Source organism: Kryptolebias marmoratus, linkage group LG15 (genome assembly GCF_001649575.2).
Source record: "Kryptolebias marmoratus isolate JLee-2015 linkage group LG15, ASM164957v2, whole genome shotgun sequence".
Taxonomy (NCBI): Eukaryota; Metazoa; Chordata; class Actinopteri; order Cyprinodontiformes; family Rivulidae; genus Kryptolebias; species Kryptolebias marmoratus.
Window position 1 is genome coordinate 23,716,694 of NC_051444.1, and position 12,528 is coordinate 23,729,221.

Genomic DNA, 12,528 nt, shown 5'->3' on the forward strand with positions numbered 1-12,528 from the left:
CCCCCCTGGTAACTTTTGCAATTTGCAGTTGCACCACAACTGCTTCCACCCACCTCGATCATCATCATCATATGAAATAACTTTTTGTCACAACATAAAATAGTGGCTGGTAAAATATTTGAGTGGCTGGTAAAAAATTTTGTCCACCAGCCATAGTGGCTTTAATTTCCACCCTTGACATAAATAATAATAATAATAATAATAATAATAATAATAATAATAATAATAATAATAATAATAATAATAATAATAATAATAATAATAATACATAAATACTACTAAAGCTAGAGACACTCAGTACCTTTGTATAAACACAAGATATATTATTGACAGAGACATAATCAAACACTTTAACTTACTATAGTATTACTTGTTTGTTGAAATTACTTCATCTTAAAATTTAAAAAATTGATTTATGTCAAAATGGTTTATATGTTCTGCTTTTTACCTTGATACATTTTAACCCATTTTATTTTTTCTTTTGTTTACTGCATAGATAAACAAATAAATGTGATGAGATTGCATTTTGAAATGTGTTTTGTCTTCTTCTATAACTGCATCCACTTTTTTTATTTATTTAATTTAAGGGATATATGTCACTTTATTTCCCTTTCGGTTGATGAAATGAAAACTATAATTGGTGGTTAAAACTGAAACTGACAGTCAAGTTCTTTGAAAACCAATCTGAAACAAGCAGACAGAAATTTCCTAATAAAATTAATATTATAAATTTATTTCTGCAGTGTTTTAATGGTCTTTTTTTTGCACAAAATCGAATGTGAAAGGGTCGGTGCAACTTCATAATCTAGTTTTGTAGTTGTCTGGATTAAATTAACCTAAAACTTATTTCACACACAAAAAAGACATATGAGGGGAAAAAAACTGAACAATATTTTAGGGACTTTATACCTTAGAAATGGTACATGATTTGCACATTTATTGGCCAGATAATACTAATTATCTAGACATAGATTTTACAAGAACAAGCATGCAATAAACATATGAAATAATAAAATCATTTATTGCAAGACACTGTTCAGATGGTTAACTTCTGAACCAAAATATTGTTTTCTCTTAGATAACTTCATTGGCATAAATATTGGAGGCCTAAAGAAAAAACAAATACTGATTACATTTAAACAAAAAAAGAAGCAATTATGTTTAAAGGTTTGTGAAAGATCCAGCCTGGACAAACTGTAATCTGACACAAACAATGTAACAAGAAATGTCAAACTATTTTATTGGATTTTGCTGTTATAACTTTCTTTTCATCAGCAGCCACTGTTTGTGCTTTTAGTATGTCAAGCAATATGTTGTCAGCTAACTGTAAAATAAACATAACACCACTGTAGAGGCTGTCCATTGGAAATATAATGACAAAATTAGACATAAAATAAGAAGTAGCTGGACATTGCAAAACTTGGAGAAATGTCACATATGCAGCATAATATATACTATAATATATAATATGTATGCCTTTACAGGCCTTGCACATTTATTTTGTTTGGCTTGTTACTGATTAATACTGAAAACTGAGGGTCTTTTTAGCTTCTGTTAATTTCAAATTTAAACATGAGCTGAAAGCATAACTGGAGCACAATACTGCCATCTAGTGACCAAATATAATATACTCAACTATTCTCATTATCATAAGAATAGAACATATAGTTTTATATAAAGTGTCTTGAAAAACACAAATGATTTGAACAACTTCAAACACAAATAAATAACATATTTTTAAGTTTGTTTTTTTTTTCTTAATTAACTGTTTTGAAACCGCCTGCTGAGTCGCACCAGTCGCACCTTGTAAATTGTGTGCGTCTCTCATATGTGTCCGACCGGAAACTTGATCAAGCTATAAGTTCAGGTTCTTCTTCAGAGCTCACGTTTTGTTCGTCAAAATGTCAGAGGCCTTGTTGCAGTGGTGTGTGGACCAGTTACACCATAAATTTGGCTTGGAGGCATGTGAAGACATCGTACAGTGAGTACCATTAAATGTCACTTTTTAGACTGTATGGCATAAGCCAGGCTAGTGCTAGCTAGCTGGTTAGCATGATGATCCTGATGATGTCGTGTAAAAACTAGCTGTATGTAAATAAAACGGATGACAATCACCTTTTGTGTACAAAAAACGTAATGTGTCAAGAAGTATATATTTCCTCTTAGTATAGCAGATTGTTGAGCGTTGTATTGGCTGCTTATCATCTCACTGAAGTTGTCAGCATCTATGACACATATGTTTTGTTTTGTTGTTGTTGTTTAACAGTGTTAGTCTTCAAATAAGAAACATCATAAGAATAGTCTGCCACTGCTAGGTATTATTCAGAGCACGAGAGAAAAAAAAGAAAGACAAACGCTGTTTTTTTTTTTTTTGGTTACGTGTCAGTATTATTGACAGGCTAAAGAATCAGATGATTGATTTTTAAGGTATTTAAATGAAGCAGGAATGTAGGAAGTTTTCTTACATATATTTGTATAAACTGGCTTCCAACATGATACTGAACAGTTCTCTGCTAAGAAACTGCTAAGAACAAGTAAAATCTATTCTATAACACTAATGACTGTCAAATAGAAAAGAGTATACTTATAGTCTTTCTGTTACCTGACCAGCCGAGTGATAAAGGTTGTTGTTGTACTTTGGAAAACTGTGATAATTTAGTGTTACTAGTCTGATAAGCTCATTGTTTTCATTTATTCAGATCCAGTGTTCTTACACCCTTTACTTCCTTGGCCCCATTCATTTAGCTCTTCTACTCATAACAAGGTTGCAATCACAAAGTAACCAAAATATAATTAGATTGTTTTGTATCTTAGCTTATGATTAGGCGGGATCTTAAAATGCCTTTCTGCTCTTTATTATTGTTTGCGTATCTGCTGTTGTAACAAAAGAGATGTCCACTTTAAGGTAAACTATTTTATAACATTTTGCTCTTTTGTAAGAGTGTGCACACTGGAAAATTTGTTCAATAAATGGGTGTTTTGTTTCAACAACATTTTCGAGAGCTGAACAAGAACAAAACTAAAGCGGCATCAGAATAAACAGTAAATTCTTGATTATTTAATGAGAAATATATGAGCTGATCATAACCGAAAGTCACACAAGTATAAAAACGACAAGTCATCCTTTGTCATTTCCTTTCTATTCACTGTTTGAGTAGTTTTTTCTGAAATAAGTAATTTTGTAATCTTGCTGTCTAGGTACATCCTATCTATTGAAAAGCCTGAAGAGATTGAAGAGTACGTGGGAGACCTGCTGCAGGGCACTGACGGGAGAAAGGGGCAGTTTATAGAAGAGCTCCTCAGCAGATGGAAGAAAACTCAAAGACAGGCCACAGATGCAACAAACATTTTCCTTGTTAAGGACTCTGTGTCATCAGCAGGTAGGAGGATAAATGTCTGACATGTTTTGACCTGGATTACAAAGCACTGCTTCCCAGTTCAAGAAGAACAAAACAAACAAACTATGATAAATTAAATGAAACAATATAGACTCTGTGTCTGAAAGTTGTTTTTTTCTATTTTGCATGTGAAAGACATGTCCAAAGATACCCAGAAGAAGCCTAAACGCAAAGGGCGTAACAAACAGGAGGTGATGACTACGAGCCGAACTGAGCCTGAAGCTGAGGTGGTGAAAACTCCCATCGATATGATGAGGGTGAGCGCACACCTTAGCTTTCTTCTCAACTACTTCAGTTTGGTTTTCTCATTTCTTATTTTTTGTAAAGTGAAATGGTTTACCTGAAGTCCTGTATACTGCATCTGAACTTGTAAAGTAAGTCCAAAAGCAAAAACAAAGGGTAACTGGGGTTTACAATTTAAGGTATCTTTCTCATCAACCTTCATGAGTCTTTTGGTCAGGACAGTGTTTCTGCTCTTTCACTTTACCAGCCGACTCGTCACAAATCAACTCAGCAGGGTTTACATTGAGTTAATGTAGAGAATATTAACACTTAATCAGCACTAAAGATGTGTTGTGTCTCATAGCTTGTTTGTTTTGAATTGCAGGATTCTGAATCTACCCTTTGTTAGAAGTTGAACATACACATTAGTGGATTTCTTTTTCTTTTGAATAAATAAAAGTTGGTTTCATTTAGCAGTTAATGGTATCTCTGTAATGTTTAAAAACAGTCAAAACTCTGGAAACCAATGAAGCATTTATCTAAAACCTTGACTGGAGCTGTGTAATGTTCTTTGGTATTTTATTGTTTTGCCTGTACTAAATATCTTTGCTCATTTTATCTTTTTTTTTTTGTTTTATTTTGTTTACTGCTGTCTCAGGCCCAGGAAAACAGTAACAGTTCTTCAGGCAAGAAGAAAACCAAGTTTGTCAATCTCTACGCTAAAGAGGGCCAGGACAAGCTGGCCGTCATACTCCCGGGGCGACACAGTTGCGAGTGCCTCGCCCAAAAACACAAACTTATCAACAACTGCATCAACTGTGGCCGCATTGTGTGTGAGCAAGAGGGCTCGGGACCCTGCCTCTTCTGTGGAAGCCTGGTGAGCCACTTTGTGTCACTCTACCCTTCGTTCGTTTCGAATTTTCCACTTTAGTGTTTCTTTTTTACTCATAGTTTGATTTCTGTTTGAGGTTTGCACAAGAGAGGAGCAGGAGATTCTACAACGAGACTCCAACAAAAGTCAGAAACTCAGAAAGAAACTGATGGGAGGTGAGAGTCCAAGCTACTCAGACTTTTCTGAAAGCAATACGGAGTGCTAATTACTCTGTTATGTAATGAATTCGTTTTTACTTTGGTGGCAGATTGCGGAGAAAGGGAGCTTCTTCCGCACCAAGAAGCTAAGATTAAAGCTGGCTTGGAAAAGGCCGTTCAGCACAAAGAGAAAATGCTGGAGTTTGACAAGAACAGGTATCATAAAATGCCCAACTTCTCAGGAATGAATAGATTTACTCTCTAGTGTAGACTGTCAACGCTTTATCTGTACATTTTACTTACTGTAGATGGTATCTGACACATGGTAATAACATACTTGTGTAATTTGCTGCCCCCTTTCAACTCCAGTGTCAGGAGAACGCAGGTTCTGGATGATGAGTCTGATTACTTTGCCACCGAATCCAATCAGTGGCTGTCCCCCGGTGAGAGAGAGAAGCTGAGGAAGAAGGAAGAAGAGCTGAGAGAACTTCGCCATGCCTCCCGCAAGGACAGGAAGATCACTCTGGATTTCGCTGGGAGACAAGTGCTTGATGAGGGAAACAACCTGACGGAGTATTACAACAAGTAAGACGATCTGACAGCAATTTGAATCAAAGGCGGGACAAGTTCATATTGAGCAGACATTGCAAACAGCTTTGCCCCCTCTTTAATATTTACTTCCAGGTTGGATGAGACACTCAGAGCTATGAACAGTGGGTCAGCGTCACAATCAGCGGGATATTCTGAAAGAAAAAATGAAAGGCAGAGCCTCGGAGACTTGGTCAACCCAAACATCTTGCAGTCCGCACCAGAGGTAAGTCGTTTAAGAAGAAGGGCATATTTGGGTTAAGTATTTCTGTCACTTTGCAACGTGTCATTGCATGACAATAACTAAAACTCCCTAGTGGGTGGACATTGGAGGCGGTGAGTACCGCAAGCGACCCAAGGAGGAGAGAAAAGGCGTGGCGGCGCAGAAAGGAGGAGAGGAACGCCACCGGCTGCGGCTCCAGGACAAAGAGCTGCAGGAGATCTCTGATGGAGGCTGGTGCCTCAGTATGCATCAGCCATGGGCCTCACTGCTGGTCAAAGGCATCAAGAGGTAAATTTTCTGTCATTCAGGGCATTAAAACTAGAAGAGATGCTATCATGTAATGTATATTTTTGTGTGTGTTTAGGGTAGAAGGACGGACGTGGTACACGTCACACCGAGGCCGACTTTGGATCGCTGCTGCAGCCAAGAAACCCACTCCTCAGGAGATTGCTGAGGTGGAAGCCATGTACCGCCACATCTACAAGAAAGGTAATCATACTTTATGTGGGTTAAAAAAAAAATCAATGTATAAGATATTATTCCCTGAGTCTGAGGCTTGGCCGTCGTGAAAACTGCTGTCACAGCATCTTATGGCTCTAACTAAGCATAAATAAACAGTATATAAACATTTAAAGATATATGGTGCCCAATAGTGTGCAGCTATTTTCTTTTTTTTTTTTAGAGAGAAGCCTTTGGGTTTCCATTTAAAGCATTTCATTTATTGTTCTGATAAATGCTGAACGAGTTTGGTTCCAAGGTTGAAGTGAAGTGTTGGTGACGCCTCGTAGTTTGACGTGTCCATTAATCGTTGGCTTCTCTCTCCATCCCTGCAGAGCCGAAGTTTCCTAACGACTATCCCTCTGGATGCCTGCTGGGTTGTGTCAACGTGACCGACTGTCTGTCTCAAGAGCAGTTCAGAGAACAGGTTCGTGACCCATATTTCCCTGATCGTTTTCATTTAAAGCGTTACCAACTACAAGTCCACAGCTGCTGTCCTCCTTGTCTGATCTTTTCCACTCTGTAGAGATGAATTTCAACTGAGGTGTCAGCTTATAGCACTCAACACAGAGTACCTGGTTTACATTTACTGGCAGAATTCACTATGTATGATAATGACACTAGCAGCTGCAAAACATTGTCCTTAAAATTACTTGAATTATTGAAAAAACAAAGGATTAAGATTTTATATAAGTGATTTCACTTGGAAAAGTTGATTTATTCTGTTTTTTTTTTCTTAAGTACAGAAAAAACAACCTTATTACCACCTGAGTTCATCATGTTCTGTGTAAAAACTTGATGTAATACTATCGTTTACCAGCAAGGGTCAGATTGAACCCTAACAAGCAGCTGCTCCTTGTCAGATTACAAAGTGTCCCACTAGAGGCAGCATGCACCACAGGAGGGACACCAGCAACACAAACACAAGCTTTTTTTCATGATTCTGCAAAGGCCTCACCGAAGGGGCGGTGTGCACAATGAGTAGCTCCACCAGTCGATTCGGTTTCCTTTGAAAATCTTCATTGGGGGAAAAAAAGTGAATTTGACCTGAAGTGAATGCTGGTTTCTCAGAATGTGATGTGGCAGAGCACAACTCTGCATCATTGCAGCATGGTCACTGCTATTTTCTACAACATGTTACCTGTTTGCTTCAGCTTTTACATCCATTTATTGTAACTGGTTGCACATTTACCTCGTTTAAACCTCGATAACACACCCAGCTCCATTCGGTCACTGGTTAAATATAGAGTTGCTTTCGCATTCAGTCAATTGAACACATTTAAATCTAATTACACTGCTGTCGTCACAGGGGCTGTTTTGCTTCTGGCATTGGGAGAGTAGTTTTCTGACATTAACTAGTCTCATTTTACTGCCTATACTCTAGTTTGCCTATTTTATTTTAATATATTCTATGTTAGTAAAGGGAACACTTCACAGTGAAATAACTTTTAGCTTTTATTACAATAGAAAGCTTTTTTTTAATACTTTCTTTTAGTCTTCCCTGACATTTTGTACAGATTAGGAACAATCAGAATTAACAAAATAATCAGTGAACAATACAAATTATGCTAATGCTATTTCTCTTTAAAGGTTCATTTACAAAATGTTCAACCAGAATATAGCAGCAAACAACCTTTTGTTGCATGATGATACAGCAGTTTAATTGTGTTTTTACCAAACAGTTCCTCTCTTTAACCCTTGTCACAAAACACTTTAAGCCAAGCCTGAGTCGCCTTCTTCCCAAACTCGGTGGGATTTCTGAAAGGACAGACGCGGCATTTAGGGGTTGGAGTAAGCTTGCTGCTGTCACGTATTTAAGGCGCCACCTGTGGGGGTAACAGCACTGTAATGGTCAACATATGAAAGCTGGTAAGCCAGCTTTGTGGCTTTAGGGTGTGCTGTAATGATGACAGGCGATCTGTTTGTCCAGCTGGCCTCAAAATTGAGGAAATGTCCAGCACATTTTCTGCGTAGTGCTCCAATTAAACGCATTTAAGTTACACCCCGCTCCTCTGTGGGTTCTGCGATGCTGGCTTCACTGACAAAAGCTCACATCTTTGCTCAGTAATTGATTTCTAAACAACCAGAGGCAGCTTACAGAAGGAATCATCTTTGTGGTCATATCGCAGAACTATTGTTTGAAGGAGACCTTTATTTTATGCTTGGTTCCTTTTACCCCGGAAGTCAGAACTCGTATCTGAGAATCACGTCAGACCCGACTTTACTGTGTTCCAGTTGTGAGTCAGGAAACCAGTAGGATGTGCTAATTGTTGTGCTTAGTGACCTGGCAAATTACCAATCGCAATACAAGCTGGTAACAATGGATTTCTGTACATTCAAACACTTCAGGAACACATTCACCAGTAGAAGCTGAACAGTTCTGTGTCTGTGTGACTGGATTAGTGAGATACAAACTGACAGACGTGAGAACAAAAAGTTTATCACTGCAGCTATCACAACCTTTTACATGTCAGGTAGTCATTTTGGATTTTAGGTCTGTGTTGGTCAGGAATCTCCCACTTTCTGAGCTGAAAGTCCAATTTTTGACTTTTTTCTGACCTGGAACTCAAAAATTCTGACTTCTGAGTGCAAATGGAGCGAATGAACCAATCCTCTGTTTTGGTATCTGGTTTGGCTGCGTGTCCATGCTAATCTATTTGAGCATGTAGTCAGCAAACTTCTACATTTTTTACACATTCATTGAAGAACAATGTTCTTTAACTAAAGAGCTGTTTTGGTGTTTTTAAAATAGTAAAAACACTGTAGAGGTATGACTTTTTTTTTCTCAGTTCTTTTCATGCAAGTGAACAGAGCTATTTATTTGGACGTAGTTATTAATGCTTTAAATATTTGTGATTACACCGTTGTTTTTTATGTGACAGGCCTGTATACTCATATGCACAGTCTGTCTACTGTTAAACAGTATAAACAGGAAACTTTGCATCAGTCTACATGTTGTATAAATATGCCACAGTCCTGCAAAGCTACAAGCCTTCATGCAGATGTTCACACGTGCGTGTTTACCATCTTTGATGAAAAACTGAAACAGATTGCAGAAGGAAATTGCGCAGTTGTGTTGCATTTAAAAAGAAAAAAAATTTAACAAAAACAACGGAAAAAGCTGAGCTTTTCTTTTGATATTTTCTACTTGTGTTTCCATGCGTACGTAGACCCGCTTTCACACATTTGTCTACCTTCTTACAGCCAATTGTCTTCTTTTTAAAAAGCTTTGAAAATGTGTGCTGCGACACAGTTGCATTCTGACTGCTGGGACCTGTAAATTTAAGGGCTTTCCCCTTTTGTGCTCTGTCCTCATTCTCTCCTCCACCACTCATTCCACTCAGGGCTGTAAAATCATGTTTGCAGGCAGTGTGACTGCCCTTTCATCCTGTGAAAGGGTGTGTGTGTGTGTGTCCACTTGCACAGAGCAGCCATAAATAACACCCCCACCCGACATAAGGCCCCTTGAAAAAAAAAGAAAGCAAAGGCACATGTAGAAAATAGCGACGCAACCAGAGATGAATAACAGGGCCAAACGCCTGACGCTGGTGCTGAGCAATTAGGAAACACATATTTCTGTCATTATTTTGGAAAAAAAGTAATGGTTACTATTAGCCGTTCAGCCTTTTAGTCCATCTTCCTGTCGTGTTAGGAGAAGGCATGTTGTGTTGGTGCATAGTAGCACATAGCTGTGCTGCTAGGCAGGCTGAGTGGGTGAGGTGTAGGATTTACTGTCCTGAGCTGGCAGCTGTGGGTGGTTAAAAGAGGTGTAGTGAAGGACAAACAGCTATTATTCTTCAGGCTTTTCTAAATCTGTCCCAAGTGATGTCTGAACTATCCAGTGAAAGTGGAATGTGGGTAGATCAGGAGAGCATTAGTGAAGCAGTGAGAATTCACCAAAAAATGCGGTAAATGTTAGTACCTCTTGTCATAGCGCTCATAGCCCTCTTGGGGCACTGCTGCACAAGTCAGCACTGCAGACCTTACAGCACATTGACAGACGGTACAGAAAGAAGACCACCTTAATGCTGAGCAGGATTTTCATGTGCTCGACTTAGACCAATTCTTCCCCTCATTAGAAACTGACTGGTGTATTGATCCATTCTCCAGATAATCTCTCTCTCTCTCTCCTTCTCTCTCTTTCTCTCTCTCTCTGCTTCCAACTCCCCAACCCCCATTACTGCTGATAATTTGTGAGCCATTATGATCTGTAGTCTGTCTCTCTACTCCTACCGCTCAGTGCTCACTCAGCAGTGGGTGGAGATGCACTCCTGACCTGCCTGCTGCAGAGGGCAAGGGGGAGTTGGGATACAAGATAAATGTATTACATATTGAAAATGGAAATGCAGTCGTTGGGAGAGACTAATTTGAGACACAAAACAAATTTGTTGAGGTGTTTTTAGTCACTTTTGTTAACACATGCAGTATATTTGAACGCTGTTTGACTCCAGTGTGCAAGTACAACATTCATCTGCACGTGTTCAGACACATACTCAGCCTTTAAGTGGGTCTCCCCCCCTCACCGGCAAAGGCACAACAACCCATACAGAGCTTGAATTGCACCATCAACTTACTCCTGTGGTGAAAATATTGATTGGATTGGTCCACAGTCTCAGTAAAGGTCTGATTTCTTGCTCTGTTCCAAAGACCACTGCAGGGCTAAATCTCTAAGGTCATCCAAGTCGGGGGAGTTTCAGACAGGTGTGCCAGGAGTAAAAGCAGTGACTCTTGTGTGCTGTTTTGATTCATATATAGTCACTATGACAACAAGAAAGCACCGTGGGCTTTTCTATATGATCCATCAAAGGGTGCTGAGATTTGCTTAATGCTGACTTAGTGATGCAATATGTAACTTACATTATTCGCAGATGTTTTAACACTATAATAGTGTGGTGTAAAAAGATACGCATATTTATTTTATTACCTTCAGGTACTGTATGTTGAAGTGTGACATATAACGCGTCTCCCAGCTCTCATTCATATCCGATACACACACATTTAAGACATGATTTGTTCTGAATTATTTATAGCAATGGTTCTAAGCCTGGTGCTAAAGTAAGTTTTACGATCTTCCTTTTGTAGGCTAAATCAAATTAGATTTATTTTATAGGATAGAAACAATGCAAAAGTGGACGCAAAGATGTAGAGGCTTTATTATGTGACAACAAGATAAACACATCTTTAAATAATATTTAAAGATAGCCTGTATCGCACTTGGCTGTGACTGTAGGCAAAAACATTGATAATGGTATTCACAATGGAGTTTGCAAAATGTCTTGAAACATTTGTAAGGGTTCTCATTTTCCTTGTGTGAGCTAATGGCCTTGCTATTTTTTTTTTGAACATGTTCAAAAAAAATTGAACTTGAACCCTTTTTAAATTTAGTTCCCTTGAGTCAGGAAGTGCAACAACTTTGGGAGCCAGTAAAACAAAACTGTGAGTGGTTGGAAACTAACAAAGACAATAACGTGCAATCATACTGAGACAAAATAAAGACACTTTGTGACTAAACTGCGACAAATGTATTTGTATGTTGCAATTTATTCACAGTTACGTATCGTAAGTAGTAAATTACTGTGATACCGTGTCAAAATTTGAGTGTTTTTGTGCAATTCGGTGTCTCCAAATAGTCTCCAGCAGTCGCAGCTCAGTATACAGGCTTTAGTTACAGATTCCCGGTATCTGAAAGGTTTCCACACAGTCACACTGTTACGTTACGCTGGAAGCTTTAAATAAAGCCGTTTTTAGGCCTTACTTTTAGGTAATATGATTAAATTGCAGACTTTGGGTCATGTTTGAACGAGCACGATGTTCCAGTTCCATACCAATTTGGCATAAAAATTTAAAACCTTTTATTTTCAAGATTAAAATTGCGCTAACATGTTTGTTTAAAAAATCAGTCATTCAGACAATAATCACTTTTACAGTATTTTTCTCAAAAATGTTTGTAGCAAAATCTGACTGTGCTTTTGCCATATTTGGTAACTGCAGAGTACACAGAAAATCAAGTGAGTTTTAATGAAGTAATGGAAAAGTGCACCTTGAACTGACCCCAGTGAAAATGTTTTCACAGAATACTCTGTCATTCTCTGCTTTAAGTAGCTGTAATTGCGTAAGAACATGGCCAACTATGATTGGTTTTCAAATGATCGACTCCCAAGGTCAGACGAAGCACAGCAAACACAAATACAGCTGAATGAAATCAGCAGTAGTTGTCATCCTTTGGCAGGTAGGTTGTTCAAATCATCTCGGTACATCTGTGTGTTTTGTCTGTATCATTGTTCTCCATCTCTTCATGTAATCCCAGATTGACTCGGTGTTGATGAGATCAGGGGTTTGTTTGAGTCAGACCATCTGGTACTTGACTCCTTCTTTTTGCCACTGGAGACAATTATTGTTTGACGCAATTGTCCTGAACTTCAGACAATCGGACGTCTATGCGATGGATCAAAATTCGTACTTGTAGGGAATTTTTTGGACATTAGATCTGAACGCGATCTTGTTGGGTATTGAATACTTTCTGTTGAACTGAGATTTGTATTGACATTGGAGTAATTTGTGCTGTTCTTC

At 38.3% G+C, this 12,528-nt stretch overlaps 1 protein-coding gene across 1 annotated transcript in view; it reads left to right on the plus strand.

The window, feature by feature from the left end:
* The first annotated feature begins 1,821 nt into the window (after positions 1-1,821).
* The window catches only part of trip4 (thyroid hormone receptor interactor 4), an 84,164-nt gene continuing 73,457 nt past the window's right edge, over positions 1,822-12,528 (plus strand). Inside the window, exons 1-11 of the mRNA XM_017414195.2 lie at positions 1,822-1,981; positions 3,199-3,380; positions 3,534-3,655; positions 4,279-4,497; positions 4,589-4,667; positions 4,760-4,865; positions 5,019-5,234; positions 5,334-5,463; positions 5,555-5,748; positions 5,825-5,949; positions 6,294-6,385. Of these exons, the coding sequence (XP_017269684.1) occupies positions 1,902-1,981; positions 3,199-3,380; positions 3,534-3,655; positions 4,279-4,497; positions 4,589-4,667; positions 4,760-4,865; positions 5,019-5,234; positions 5,334-5,463; positions 5,555-5,748; positions 5,825-5,949; positions 6,294-6,385 (1,545 nt within the window). The 5' untranslated portion in view covers positions 1,822-1,901. The remainder of the gene's footprint in view (positions 1,982-3,198; positions 3,381-3,533; positions 3,656-4,278; positions 4,498-4,588; positions 4,668-4,759; positions 4,866-5,018; positions 5,235-5,333; positions 5,464-5,554; positions 5,749-5,824; positions 5,950-6,293; positions 6,386-12,528) is intronic.